Genomic DNA, 15,381 nt, shown 5'->3' with positions numbered 1-15,381 from the left:
ACACAAATCAAACTTATAAACATCACACAGAATCGAATAAACAGTCTTGCTTAGCCTAGTATAATTATTAAGCCCAGTTGTGTTACCCGTCCGAAAAGAGGTTGCTGTGCAGTTCGCAGTACGGTGAAATCGTCTTGCTGGTTGTGTGGCTACTGCCTTCGTAGTTCTGTTGCGCTGTGCAGCTCAGTTGCTGGTTGAAGTTCTCCTGCAGGACATTGCGTCGCTGCTAGGAGGTTGGTCGAGTTTGGATTGTGAGGAGGTTTCCTTGGTGAGATGAGCTGGAAGCTGCACCTTTGAGCTCCTCTCGAAGAGTTGGATGGAAAGAGAAGATGTGAGCTGGAGAAGCCAGGCTTCTCCACTCTGCGATGCAGGAAAAGAGGCTGGGCAGCCTTCTCTCCTTGGAGGGATTGTAGAAAGAGAGAGAAGATAGGGGAACAGGCCTTATATTGGCCCGGTGACCTCACAGGTCATGGGGCCCAGAGTGACCAATAGGAGTTGAAACTTGTGTCCCTGGGTTTTTTTCACACCTCTGTGTGACGTTGATGCCCCCTGGGAGACTGACTTCCGGAGGGTCTGGTTTTCTCCGGAACAAAGGGACATGCGGCTTCAGGCTTTTGACTGCACATATAGGCTGAACTTTGGTCTCACAAAAACCATGTCCCAACATCAGGTATCACCCTCGTCTAGTTTTTCATTCACAATGCAAAATTGTCTGGATCACACTTATGTGCTTTGGATCATTGATAACAGCTCAGCACTGCTGCAACCAGAGGTTAACGGCTACAACTCACTCACCTAAAGCCGGGACGTTCTTCTCTAATTACTATCATCTGTCCTCTGAAACACAAAACAGGCAGGTATTCCCACATCGCTAATCCATCCATGTAAGAGAGGGAAGTGAGGAGGTGTATGCACGAGACTGAAGAAGCGTCCTTTCAGACCCCCTCTCTCGTCCATCATACTGGCAAATGTACATTCCCTCCGAAATATAAGGGACTTATTCCATGCCAAGTGTCAGGTGGATAGGGTCTTCAGAGACGCCTGTGTCACCGCTCTGACTGAAACCTGGCTCAATGAGGCCTGCCCAGACTCTGAGGTCAGTCTTTATCATTTCACCTTGTTGTGGCGGCGTCTGCATTTTTCTCAACACAATTGGTGTAATAACATCAAAATCCACTGCACGGTCTGTACTCCTGATGTGGAGACGCTGTCATTACACCCCTTCTTCCACCCCAGGAATTTCCCTACTGTGGTTATCAGGACTTTAAGGATTCTCAAACAAAAATAAAAATGGCAGTCCCGACGTCCACGGTTTTGGTTTGCGATACGAGAAGTCGAAACCGCGACACGTCTCCCTGCCCAACCCCACATGCTGCCACAGCAGCAGGTTCAGCCTTTTGTGTGTGTGCGTATGTATGTTCAATCACACCCCAAGAGTGTCAAGGTCGGGGGGGATCATCTGTTTTACATTTACAAAAGTGCGTTGTCACCGCTCGGGAGCAGACCATTCGTCTCTAAAGTTGGAGTCAGGAGGAAATCATCTGGTGGATTGTTTATTCCCTTTGTAGTTTCCCTGGAGCTGCTGGCGGACTTATGCCCGATTGACTGACCAACTTGACCATCGACGTGAGTGCCCTTCACATATTGTCTATGGGAACGCTGTTATTGAAGCAACATGGACGCTTCCTTTACTCAGTTGTTGGTCTTTGAAGATCAGCAATTAAACCCGAAACAGATTTTTTTTTGTTGGGCTTATCGGGGAGCCTGAAACAGACATTATAAAGTTGAGACTGTGGGAGACACACCCTCTTTCCTATTCTTTGTTTATTTTTGTTTACGTAGTTTTATGTGAAGTCAAGTCTAACATGTTCTTTAGTGTTTTCTCTTTTCTGATGTTTTGATAAAACATAGAAATTTCCCCTGGCTTTTTCTTACTCATCCACTACATAACCCCTCAAAAAAAAAAAAGTATGAACCGAACTGCAGCTCAAAATCCGGGGTCCAAACCAAACCGTGGATTTGGAGTATTGTTACAGCCTTAGTGGTTATCATCTTTGTTTATATCCTACCTGATGCTAACACATATTTAGCTGCAAGGCTAGTAGCTGATGGTTTGTGACTTTAATTGCTGCAGACTAGAGGGTGTTCTGCTCTCTCTCCACCAATATGTGGATGTTCCCATAAAGAAAGATAAGGTTCTGGGTTTGTGAGGCAGCCAGCATGGGGACACCTTTTTAATTTTTAACTATTTATTTTTCTATTTTAGGGGAGTGTTAGCTTTGAGCTGCACCCAGACCCAGGGGAGGGTAATCGCCCATTGCATCTGTCTGCTATGGGATGGCATTGTTGTTTCTTTGGGATTGCTTGTTATTGTCCTTATGGCTCCGCCTACTCCAGCCTCACGTCCCCCTCTAATGCTCAAGATATCTGTCCATTCGTGATTACAGATGGTGAGGGTGTATTATACTAAATTGTATGTAAAATGAGCACCCTACCCTGTCAAAAACCTTTTCAGCATCCAGGGTTAGAATGATGGCTCAAGATGCAAATGCTTTGCTTTTGATTTTAACATTCGTGGTATTTGGAGCACTGTGTTGGGTCTTTGTTTGGTTTAGGGATGAGTGTTATCACGGCCGTATTCATATGGTGGATAAATTTGGGATAGAGCAGGATTTTGGAAATCATTTAGAAAAATAATGATGAGAGAAGGGACCAGAAATTCTTATAAAATTCTAATGGGTATCCATCTTAACTTGATGACTTATTGTTGGGCATGAGTACTTATTGCATTCTTCAGTTCGTCTAGAGCAAGGGGTTTGTCCCAATTCTCTTCCTGGGTTGGGTTTAGTCAAGGGAGGGAGACATTCCTCAGAAAGCCATTTGCGTCTTTGGGTGTTGTATAATGGTTCCGGGTGTACAGTTTGGAGTAATGAAGTCTCAATGTTTCATTTATTGTAGAGTGCTCTTGTACATTGTTTTCAGAGGTATATTTAATTGATGTGATGTTAGATTTTTCAGTTTGTTGTTTGCAAAGAGTTTACCAGTTTTATTGTAAAATTCAAAAGGTTGATGGAGTCTTAGAAGGTTGTATTCGATTTGTTTGTTGAGGAGGTTATTAGGTTTGTGTTTGGTTCTGAGTAAGTCTTTGTTGATTATATCTGTAGGTCTTTGAGAGGCCACGGCATCGAGTCTCTTCACCTCCAGCTGTAGAAAATGTTCTCTTGCAGTTTCCTCTTTTCTTTGTGGAATATGCTATTATTCTGCCGCTTAAAACTACTTTTGCTATTACTCAAAGAGTGCATTATGTCTGTGGTGTTATTAGTTGCTAGAAAGTTTGCCCATTCATTTTAAAAATACTTTATAAAATCTGGGTCTTTCAAAAGTGAGATATTAAAGCTGCATCTAGGTGGTGGGTGTGGGTCTGTTCCTGTTAGTGATTTAAGGGTGATTGGAGCATTGTCTGAGATAATAATTGGGTGGATGTTTGATTCTTTTACTCTATGTGTGAGTAAGATATTAAGTAAACCTTGGCTTGTTTTAAACTAAGGGATGGTTCAGGGCTCACTTAATCCACCCCTAACTATACGCTTTATCGAATAGGAACATTTTAAGTTTAACCTTAAATGTAGAGATGGTGTCTGCCTCCCGAACCCAGAGTGGGAGCTGGTTCCACAGGAAAGGAGCCTGGTAGCTGAAGGCTCTACCTCACATTTAACTCTTAAGGTGTTTTCAGACATCACCAGAGAAATGGGTCCAGAGTTTACCCAGAGTCTGCCTTTCACACATGCACAATGCAGCGGGAGGTAATATGCACAGACACATTCACAACAGCAACAAATCCTCTGCATTATTTAGGTGAGAGGTGGAGCAGCAGGAAGTGACGTTCTAACTCCACCGCGGAGATCACGTGAATGCGTTTATGGTACCCTGACACAGTCGTCAGCTTGTGAGGGAGCTGGAAAGCATCCAACTCACTGAGGTGAAAAACATACTCACACCCACATTGACTGTAAAGTTTTACAACACTGATTAAGACAGGAAATACGTTTTTGGTATATTGTGCTTTTATTTTGTAACCCCTACTAACCACTCTCTCTTTGATGTCTACTTACGGGGTGTGAGTACACAGATATGAATGCAGCCACCGGAGTCCAGCAGTTGCCAATTACCTTGTTAGGTTAATCAGGGTAGAGAGAGAGGAGAGCGGTAGAAGGGACTTTTTTGCTTAGTTTGTAGTATTTCTTCAGTTAATTATGCATTTTCTTCATGTTTTAAAGTCATTATGGGAGTGTCACTGTGTAATGAGGGAGGGCAGAGGCCATGGTAGAAAAAGCCAGGGGAGAGGTCAGTGAGGGAGAGAGAAAGAGGGGGTCAGGTTGACTGTCTGCTCTTCTCTGCTCTGCTCTACTGCTGAAGTCTGCTGCACCTATGTGACTTCTTTGTTGTCCAGTATTCTATTGTCCTTGTGGTGAGACATGTGGGTCTTTTTTGTACCCTTTTACTCACATAAGCAAAATTCAGAGCTCTTGAACCAAAGATCCTGGCTTGTCTGATGCTCCTAACTTCTACCACCATGCTTTACACCTCAAGGCAGCTTGTTTCATCTTTTTGTAGAGTTTAACCACCATCAAAACCCTACAGAGCTCTTATCACCACAAACTGTCTAGACATCTTTGTTGTTGTCTTCTACGTGTGTGTCACCGCTATTTTTCACCCGTAGATATTTATATTTTTGTTAGTTTATTCTTTATTTTTGTGTCTGTCGCGCATTAAATTCATCATTAACCCTCCCACTCGCTTGTGGTGAATCCAGGTGTGTTCTCACTTCGAATTCGAGGGTGAGTAGAACAGTTGTCCTCTAACCAGAAGGTTTGTGGCTCGATTCCCGGTCTTCTGCATCTGCATGCCGAAGTGTCCTTAGGAAAGTTCTGAACCCTGAATTGTCCCTGAGAGAAAAAAGTGCTGCCTATAGATGCACTGTGTGTGTGTGTGTGTGTGTGTGTGTGTGTGTGTGTGTGTGTGTGTGTGTGTGTGTGTGTGTGTGTGTGTGTGTGTGTGTGTGTGTGTGTACAGATCATTTACAAAACTAAAGTAGATTTTACGTAATTAGCAATAAGCATGTGAAATGAATACTGAAGTAAAACCATTGAATTATTAATGTTTTATTCTTCACCTGGTAAGTCTGCCCTCATATCTCCACCCACTGCAATTTTGTTCTTTTGTTTTAAATGCTCAAATCAATTGCTGTTCCTTCTTCCATTTGTGATTAATTGCAGGTTTCAGAAACATCCTAGCATGCTACAATACCTGTCTGCCTCAGATGAAGGATCCACCAGTAAAATAAATGGCAGCAATTAACTGAAGATTTCCGACAGGGGTGCTTCCCCTGATCGGCTGGCTCTGCCATTTCCTGGTTTACTGGCAGTTTGGGCATAGCTGACTAAAGGAGACAAAAGTTCCCCGTCTCCACCGTTGCAGCTTACATTCCTGCTTGCATACTGGGTAGGTCTGGAAGAGGTCTTTGAGGCAGCTCTCAAACACAATTTACGTTTTTTACATCTTTTGTATTCACAATTGCTTAATTAAATTATAGCCACAAACTAAATTTGTGAGAGTAACACCTTACCTAATTTGAGATGGCTCTGTCATGGAGTCACCAGGCTCTAATTTGGAGTCATGCAGCTGTGGGATATTTGAAAGATTGTTTTCATCCTCTTCCTCCTTGTTATGCCCAGCCGAGGAGCAACCTGTGCATAACATAAGTAGGCTCCCCTCTTTCCCCACTCCCAAGTATGACCAGTGCCACAGCAGAATTGCAGTCCAAAACCATAGGTGATTTCTTTTATCTATCAAGTAGTAAACAAAACGTCAGGAAGAGCATAGCCAAAAAAAACAAAAAAAACAATCTACAGTATAATACCAAACTAACTTCCCTACATCCAAAAGAGACGAACAGCAAACGAATGCACGGTCGTGTTGGGAGCCAGGAAAAAGACAAAGGCAACCGGCATCGGCAGGTGAGCTTTTTAAAGTCAGCTCCATCAGCCCATCCTCCAATCACCTGCCGGACCAGAAACACAGACACAGAAAAAACACAGAGCAGGGGAACAGCACCACCCCCAGGCAGGGAGGGAGAACAACTGTTCTATGACTCAGCGTCATAGCTATCCTCCTCTTCCAGAAATTCAAGCCGTGGTTTATTAGCAGACATCCAGCAGAAGTGGAGAACTCTTTACAGGTGTAGACAACAGTTTTATTTTATGAACTAATTTTAGTAGTATTTTTAAATATGTTATACACACCTTTTCTTCTTACATGTGCTTTCAGCGTTCCGTGCGACAACTGTGTGCCCACAGATTTAGTAGATGCTGAGTAGGACATCTGTGTGCCAACATGTGCCAGTTTATGGCTGAACTACGTCTCCAAAGCGTCAGTGTGGCAACCTGTGTCTCTGTATTGTTTCATGGGTCTGTTGTGATAGACAATACGAATTTCAGTCAACAGAAATAATTATGTTTGCTATGATTAACTTGCTGGTAGATCTAAAACAACAGCTTTCGAGGCTAAAAGAAGACGCGTACAAATAATTTTGTTACTGTCCTGTATCAGAAGCTGCAGCATTGTTGACTAAAGAGCAGGGTGAATCTGTTTTCACATATTAACTCCAGACATGGTGTGAAAGTGTCTCTTGTCTGTGTAAGACACTTTCTCACATGCTGGAAATAATGATGATAGCCTAGATGTTTTCAAACGTGTGCACAACATGTGAAAGCATCAGTGAAAGCAGGGAATTTGAATAATTGTGGCATAAAGCAAATGTAAGGAGGAGTCAGACTTTTGTGTTAAGTGTACGATCATCGTGCTGCAATCCAGACTCTGCCTTAGAAAATAGTAATAATAGTACTGTAACCCAGGTTATTTTCTGTAGTTTACCCAAATTTGATTAATTTGCGTAGTGAATGTATAGGGCGCCCTGCCTATGATATACAGTACAGGGACATTAGATATATTGTGAGAGCTTGTTTCTGTTTCTGTTTGTGGTGAGATACTGGATCACTCAGACATTTTAAATTACTAAATTGCTTTTTCAGAAACGAAAAATGTTTTGAAAACGCGGGTTTAGTCTTTCTATTGTTTAAAATCTTCATTTTAAACGTAACTTTAGCCGTCAAATATATGTAATGGAGTATAGAATACAATAATTATCTTTGAAATGTATCAGAGTGAAAGTATGAAGAAGCATAAAGTGGTACTAACATGTTGTAAAATAAAAAGGAAATCTTTGAGATTTACAGTATTTGTGACATTGTGTAGTTTAAACTTTAAAGTAAAAGCCCTAGGAAATATCACATTTATACAGTTTTTCCTGAGTGAGACCCTGAGGTGGTAACCTGTCATTATGAAGTGAATTAAGTCTTAGGAAACGGTTAGTTTCTTTTCAATATCAACATGAATTTAAAGGAAAAACTGTGAAATTTCTTTTTCTATATTATTTATATCAGAATGTCCTGATATTGTCTGACCCTGAGGTTGTGACCTGTCATTATGAAGTGAAATAAGCCTATTTTAAGGGGTCATCAAGACTAGAAAAGTGATATATATATACAGACCATTTACCATTTAAATGTAAATTTTGATAATTAAAATACTGAATAGCTGGCAAATAAGCAAAAACCTTAAAATAATGTAAATACAAAAAAAACACCACAAAATAATAATGGGTTAGGCAGTTTAGATACTAAGGGATACTTGTCAACAATTTCACTTAAATTGTTTGAAAATATATATATATATCTTTACAAACATTTGGTTGCGCCACCTGACAGTTTTTGGGTGGTGATGTTGAAAATACTGTAAATAAATGAATATAAGCATTTTGAAAACTTATTTAACAAAGGAGACTTGATTAAACACATTTGTCTGGACTCAAAAACATGTACTACATCTATATTAAAAAGGCTTTTAAAAAATACCTTTTGAAAAGCTTAAAGGGAACAATTTTAATTCTGTCATCTCACTATTATGCTGATGGAGGGGTGGGTGAAGTGTTTGAGTCCACAAAACATTTTAGGAATCTCAGGGGTAAACAGGGTTGCAGCCAAATCAAATACAAGTGAAGTAACTGGTGACTACTTCTTCAGACGTAATAAAACAACAGAAAAAATAAATAAAATACTGCTCGTGTGGTGTCATCCAAGTGTCCGTAAGCCCCAACATTCAAATTCGAGTTGAAAGGGTGTCATTTGCACCATGTTTTGGCCTAAATGTCAACTGATATCGTCCTCTGGGACCCTGTTAATGTTCATACATACACACCGGAAACAGGCAGACACTGCACACAAGCTCTCGCTGAAGGGCACACGTGAGGTGCACGTAAGCATCGCTACATTCACTAGCATCGCTACTTCCATAGGGGACTTTTAGGCTTAAAATATGGTGTAAATGACGCCGTTTCAAGTCGAATTTGAATGTCGGGGCTTCAGGATACTTGGATGACACCACACTGTGGCTGAGGGGTAGAGTGGTCGTCCTCCAACCTGAAGGTCGGCAGTTCGATCCCCAGTCTTCCCTATCTGCATGCCGAAGTGTCCTTGAACCCTGAATTGCCCTTCATAGAACAACAAAGTGCTGCTTATAGATGCACTGTATGAATGTTTGTTTGAATGGGTGAATGTAAAACTGTATGTAATGTAATGTAAAGAGCTTTGAGTGGACATCAAGACTAGAAAAGCGCTATAGAAATACAAAACCATTTATCATTTACACAAGCAGTTACGAGGCATATTGTGTTTTTTTCTGTTTTATTATGTCTGAAGAAGGAGTCCCCAGTTACTTCAATTGTATTGGATTTGACTACAACACTGTTTACCACTGAGACTCCAAAAGTGTTTTATGGACTCAAACACTTCACCCATCCCCCAATCGACATAGTGGTGAGTTAGATAATGAGGGAATTTTCATTTTTTGGTTAACTCTCCCTTAAATTTGTCATTGACCCAACTGTTACCTGTACAGAAAGATCCCATCCTTTCCAAAAAAGCCACAAGTAGTGGGTGCTAAAGGAACCCAAAATTCTAGGCAAAGACCAATCACTGGCTCCCTCTCTCCATTATTTCTCATTCCAGGAAATACTCCCTTATCAAAAACCTGGTAACTGATTGCAACAAAAGGCAGCTGGGGATGCTTTGTCATGGTCTCCTTCTTGGCAGCCCACCCACCAGCATGTAAGTCAGTGGTCATTGCACAGTGAGGGAGAATAAAAAAAAAAAAACGGTTCAGAGTGAGGCAGTGTTTGATTGGTCACACCCCCTTGTCTTTGTGTGGCGCAAAGGATTATGGGTATCCCTAGACTGAATGCACATTTGTGTGTGAGAGGGTGAGAACCGAGAATGACGATGTGTGTGCACGCGCGTGTGTGTACGAGAGAGAGAGGGTGCAGAATACGTGTGAGAGAGAGAGAGAGAGCGAGAGAGTTGGGGGCGAGTACGTTTGTGAGACAGACAGCACAACGCTGCCATCAGAAGCTACACTGAAAAGCTCACCAGTGGACTTTGGTTTTAGTATAGGAGTGGATTACTAACAGCCAAGGTATGAGTCTGTATGTCTGTCTTTCTGTCTGTCTGTCTTCATTGGCTAGAATGTAGTAGCAGTTGCTGGTTAGTATTAGCAGCTTAGCGTCATAGCTTAACATAGCGAGGCAGTGTGAGAGAGGGATAGATGGAAATGTGCTATAGCAGAGAGAAAACAGGTTTAGAGAAGAATGAGGAATTGAAGAAAGGTAGGAGACATAAATGGAGGGTGAGAGCGAGAGAGGCAGCCAGTGAAGGGCGAGCATTACAAAAAGGGGGAGGGTGTGGTTTAACACGGTAGACAAAGGCGCCTTGCTAATTGTTTACTACCACTGCTTATAGAGAGACATGGACGATCGATGCTCTATCATTCTTGCTCTTTTTATTATCTCACCTCTGTGTTCCCATTCTCTACATCACAGGTGTTTTTTGCCAGCCTGTCTCTTCCTCCGCACTATTTTCCCCGTCCTGTAAGCTCTTGTCTGTCTGTGGGGTGGCTAGTGTAGTGGAAATGGAGGGAGCATGGCTTTAATCTAACGCCTGCTGCTGCCACAAAATGTCTCCTCTTTACGTCGAGCAGATATACTTGTGCTGATGCGTTCTGACAAGCAACTCTCAAAGTGTTTGTGATGAAGTACTACAGTATGATCTGTCTATAGCCATTTTCAAACATGAACTCTGGACATGTCCTCACAAATGGGTCCGGACTATATCTTTCACACATGAACAAGCAGGAGACACTCCGCTTAGACACTTTCACAACATGGGAACTCTACGAAACATTCAAGTGAGGGGTGGACCAGCAGGCAGGGGCAGGACGTATCATAGTAATTCTGCTGCGGACATTACATCTTTCTTATACAACATACTGGCGTCTGCCCTTATAGTTAAAAACTCCTAACATCTTCGTTCGTGTCTATTCTTTTTGTTCTGCTCTTGCTGTGTGCATGTGCAGGATGTGTGAACGCAAATGTCAGAGTGAGAGGCTCCGTAGTTTCTACGGACTTTCTCCGCCTTACTTCCTAGTATATAGTCCGTAGAAATTCAGGAGAATTCGATATGTGAACACAGCCACACAGTGCCAGCGTCTCCTTAGAAAATCATCAATTAAAATCAAAGTAATTAAGGTCTTAAATTGACAATTAATTTGCTGCAAAGTATTAAGTTTGCGGGCGGTACATTTAAGGCTCATAGGAAAATTGTCACGCAGTGTCCTACTATAAAAACATCTTTAAAACTTGAGGACAGTTTTATTTTTCTAATAGCAAAAATCCAATGGGTGTTGATTTCTTCTAGGCTGAATATTAAGTACTCATGCTGGCAGAGCACGCCACATGTTATGTAATAGAAAACTAGTTTTATGTTCAAAAACAACAAACCTACAAATAGTAACAACAATGGTAATAACAATGGTGTGTGTGTGTGGCCACTTAGGCACCTCAGGAGTAAATCTTTCGCAGCGAATAATTCCATTGTCCAGGCAGGCGTCACGTTTTGTGTGGTTTATTTACATTTTTTTGCAAACAAAGCAATGACATCTGCTGTGTCTCTTGCTCCCCGGTGCCTGGCTGCCTATGCCCACCTAACCATATATATAATATCACCTGGTGCTCTGTACCTTCAAAACAACAGCATAAACTACCTAAACTAAATACAAATAGCTAAAACAATATTACCTTTTTTACATTGTTATTTTAAAGGCATAATCTAACATGTTATATTAAACAAAACAAAAAATTAAACAAACAAATCTATCAAAGAAAATGTTTAGACATTTTTGGGTCTTAAATTACATTTATTGAGGTCTTAAAAAGCATTAAATTTGACTTAAACAATGTCTCTGCCTGCTGCTGTTGTGAACACGTCTGTGTTAGGGGTCTAACTGTACACAAAAATCACGGTTCAGTATGTACCTCGGTTTTGAGGTCACGGTTTGGCATGTTTTCCGTACAGTAGAAGGGGAACAGAAATCATTAAACTGATTTTCTTATTTCTTTTTATTCAAACCTGTTTAGCTATGGATGTGTCTGTCTTACCTAAGTAATTTTTACAAAAATAAAATAACAAAATAAAAACTCACAAATAACTAAATAAAAATAGTAAAATAAATATCCATTAAAGGCATAGTTCATCCAAAAATGAAAATTCACTCATTATCTACTCACCCCTATGTCGATAGAGGGGTGGGTGAAGTGTTTGAGTTCACAAAACACTTTTGGAGTCTCAGGGGTAATCTTTGTTGGAGCAGAATCCAATACAATTGAAGTCAATGTTGAGGGCTGGTATGATGTGACTTGCTGGCTGAAATGCGGACAAGAGGGAATTTCGTAACAGGGCTTGATTACTTCCAATGTGTGTTTGAACCCTGCGTTCTCAACAGCAGAGAACAGTTGCATATTTGCTGCTATAAAAACACCCATCGTTATTGCTTTGACACAGTCTGAATTATTTGCAAGCGGCAAATTTAATGCTGTGGGGAGCTGGGTTTCCACGGAACTCGTTTTGTTGAATGATATATTGTTCCAGAAATTATTATGATAAATTATATTAGGATAGGACAGAGAAAATAATTCAGAGGAAGAGACAGACTGGCAAAAAAAACATTTGTGATGCAAAGGAACAGAGAGGGAAAATAATCTCCCCCTCTTCTCCCCTCCCCATATATCTCTCTCTTCTCTCCCCCCCTTTCAGCCCAACTCTCTCCTAGTTTCTCTTCTAACCCCAACCGGTCGAGGCCACATTGAGTCTGGTTCTGCTCGAGATTTCTTCCAGTTAATGAGGGAGTTTTTTCTCTTCACAGTCGCCAAAGTGCTTGCTCATTGTGGGAACGGTTGGGTTTCTATGATTTTTAAGGTCTCGATGTTCTATGTAATGTGCCTTGAGATAATGTATATCATGATTTGGCACTATATAAATCAAATTGAATAGAATAATAAAAAGAGAGGGAATGATGTCATCATCTTGAAACCATTTTGTACCACTGATTATAGCATAATAACCCTTTCAAAGAACAATGCACTTTTATTTCTTGAGAATATTCAGTCTGACATTTGAATATATATATTATATTATATAATATTAAGATAGCCTAAATAAATAGAACATAAATATAATATGCCACACACAATTAAAACAATAAATTAAACGGACTCCTTGGCTCTGTTAGCGAAAATGTATGATTTCGAGGATTCGCCACATCCATGTGTATTGTCCAGTCTGCATCTAACTTCACATGTACGATGAGAGTCACTATGTTAACACCCCAAGGACAATATTTGGCAAGTGACGCCCCCTACAAATGTTCACTGGGGGTCATCCCATTCATTTACATTCAACTAGAGAAATTAAATTTGGCACACGTGTATCATGCCAAGACACAAAATCCTCCTGCCACTCTACGCCACACTTGACAGCAAGCTGTCTTTTTCGGGTATAAAATGCAAATTTGGCATGATTCTGAGCTTTTTCACAGGTGCTACGAAATCCTACTCCTCGATCAGATTCAATCTGATCGACTTCAAATTAGGTATATGTAATGAGTGGGATTTTTAGATTAAGCCCCCTAGCTTTGACGGGAAGTACCATATTTTATACGTTGACATGATTCGCGTACCTTTTTCATTTGATCCACCTCAAATTTGGTCAGGGAAGCCTTGAGACATTGGTGACGCCATGTTGTGCCTCTTAGCCTTTATGTTGGACCACAACAAACAGGAGGTGGTTGTAATGTCACTGCACATTTGCCTCAAAACTTGACATGTATGATTAGATTCACTACAAACACACCCCAAGTACAATATTTGATGGTGAGGCAAAATAAACCGGAGCTGGCCAGGAAAGAAACAAAGAGAACTGTACTTTTTCATGGCTTGGGTTGTTAAAGCCATTACATTAAAGCCTTCAGAGATTGTTAGCTGCAAACTGTGTAAAGCTGATTTCACATGACACAGCAGCACAACAATCACGTGCGTGCGTGCGTGCGTGTACACTCCCAGACAGCGCGCAGCCGGTAATTGACTTACTTAAGTTTCTGTGTCCGCCTCCAGTCTGACCTGCTTTGTTTTAATATTTCGTAAACTAAAATATATTTTTTTAAACTATTAGGCTGCAGCTAAAGGTTTTTATTTATTTCAAAGATGGCTACTTCTTATTTTATACATTTCCCACAAATATGGGGAGGACTCAAATAGGCCTGCATAGTTCTGTGTTTAATTTATTTCAAAGTAGGCATACACATTGTGTATTTTGTTCTCCTCTTCATAAGAGTTTGGTGTTTTCCTTTGTAACAGGTAAAAAATAGCAATAAAATGTCAACAGTTTTCGTTATTGTCATTCTATAATTTCATAAATGCAACAAACTATAGTTTTTATTATATATAGTATAACTATATATAAAACTTTATAAGCTGTGTTATCAAATATGTTTTGTGGCTCCAGACAAATTTTATTTGGGGGAAGAGGGGGCAAAATGGCTCTTTTGAGTGCTACATATACAACTAACTTTTTTTTGTTTTTATGAAAAGTCGTAGAAATCTAAACTGGAATTGTCATATAAATGTAGCTGGTTTATTTTTTGTCTGATTAATAATCGGTTAATCGAAGAAATAATCCACAGAGTAATCGATTATGATAATAATCATTAGTTGCAGCCCTACATTCAACTCAACTAAAAATGGCAGAATGAAGAATGAGCAGCTAGATATGTGTAGAAGGAAATGCAATGCTATCAAACTGACCAATCACAGTTATGGACTGCATTGCCATGTTAAATATTCATTAGAGAGGTGCACATCAGGCTCCGGTATGCACCTGCACTTCAGCTACGGCATCTTTTCAATGCAGAAGTATATTAGACTTTATGGTAAAATCTTAATTTGGCTCTTATATATGTTTAGATGATCTGGCAGTAAAAGAGAGAAAATATCTTAATTTAATATTCTTTCTGGTAATTGTTAGCCAAGATTTCCCTTCATTGGGTAGATAAAAGTAGGGATGTGACAGGAAATTACGAATTAGAGTGATGACATGACATATGGAGGATGCCTCATCATGCAACAGGGTCAGGTATGAAGTATTAGTGCAACATTAAGCTTAACTGTCTGGCTTCTGTCTTTTCACAGGTGATGTGTCACCCATCAGTATGTCCCCTATCAGCCAATCGCAGTTCTTTCCTTTGGGAGAGGTGTTGCTATTGGCTATCTCTGCGATGAACTCTGCCCATAGGCCTGTCACTCAGGAGGCCCTAACTGAACACCTGCAGACATGTTTTCCAGGTAACACCAGCTTACACACCACCACCAAGCAACAGCCAGCCACCAGCTTATGCCTACTGATGCTTGAGAATGGCCCTGAGATTTTTGGGGTGAATATGATTGAATATGACAATTATGATTATTAAGAAATTAATTTCAATTACATTTTATTTGTATAGCGCCAAATCATAATACACATTATCTTAAGGCACTTAACAGCAGGTCAAGACATCTGCCTCGACCAGTTGGGGTGAGCAGAGAATAATGGGGAGGAGAGAAGAGATGGGTGGACAAGAGGGGAGAGAAGAGAGAGAGATGGGGGGTGGGGGAGGAGAGAGAGACCAGGTACAGTTGTGTACCCTCAGGTTTCAGCTCTGACAGACTAGTTGTTATGATGGTTAGAATTTTATTTGTAAAGATCTCATGAAATCATTCCTCCTCAGAGTTAGAAGAATAGATGGATAAGTATAGTGCTATGACTCTCTGTCAGCCTGGCTACAGTGCTGAATAGAAACCTGGAGTTGTTCTTATTTTCAAAGGGAGGTTCTGGCATTTCGGAG

The 15,381-nt window shown here is 40.6% G+C and overlaps 1 protein-coding gene across 4 annotated transcripts in view; it reads left to right on the top strand.

Annotated features, from left to right (window-relative positions):
- LOC118112186 (storkhead-box protein 2) overlaps positions 1-15,381 on the top strand; it is a 56,114-nt gene that overhangs the window by 27,374 nt on the left and 13,359 nt on the right. Inside the window, exons 1-2 of one of the 4 annotated variants that reach the window (XM_035161299.2) lie at positions 9,457-9,588; positions 14,690-14,842. The exons of 1 other annotated variant lie outside the window; for it this stretch is intronic. In XM_035161299.2, the coding sequence (XP_035017190.1) occupies positions 14,710-14,842 (133 nt within the window). In that variant the 5' untranslated portion in view covers positions 9,457-9,588; positions 14,690-14,709. Of the gene's footprint in view, positions 1-9,456; positions 9,589-14,689; positions 14,843-15,381 lie in introns of those variants that run through there. 2 more of the 4 variants (XM_035161297.1, XM_035161300.2) reach the window with 2 other exon arrangements.

This window comes from Hippoglossus stenolepis, chromosome 7 (assembly GCF_022539355.2).
Source record: "Hippoglossus stenolepis isolate QCI-W04-F060 chromosome 7, HSTE1.2, whole genome shotgun sequence".
Classification (NCBI taxonomy): Eukaryota; Metazoa; Chordata; class Actinopteri; order Pleuronectiformes; family Pleuronectidae; genus Hippoglossus; species Hippoglossus stenolepis.
Note: the sequence above shows the minus strand (reverse complement) of the source record. Positions and strands in the feature narration are given on the sequence as shown.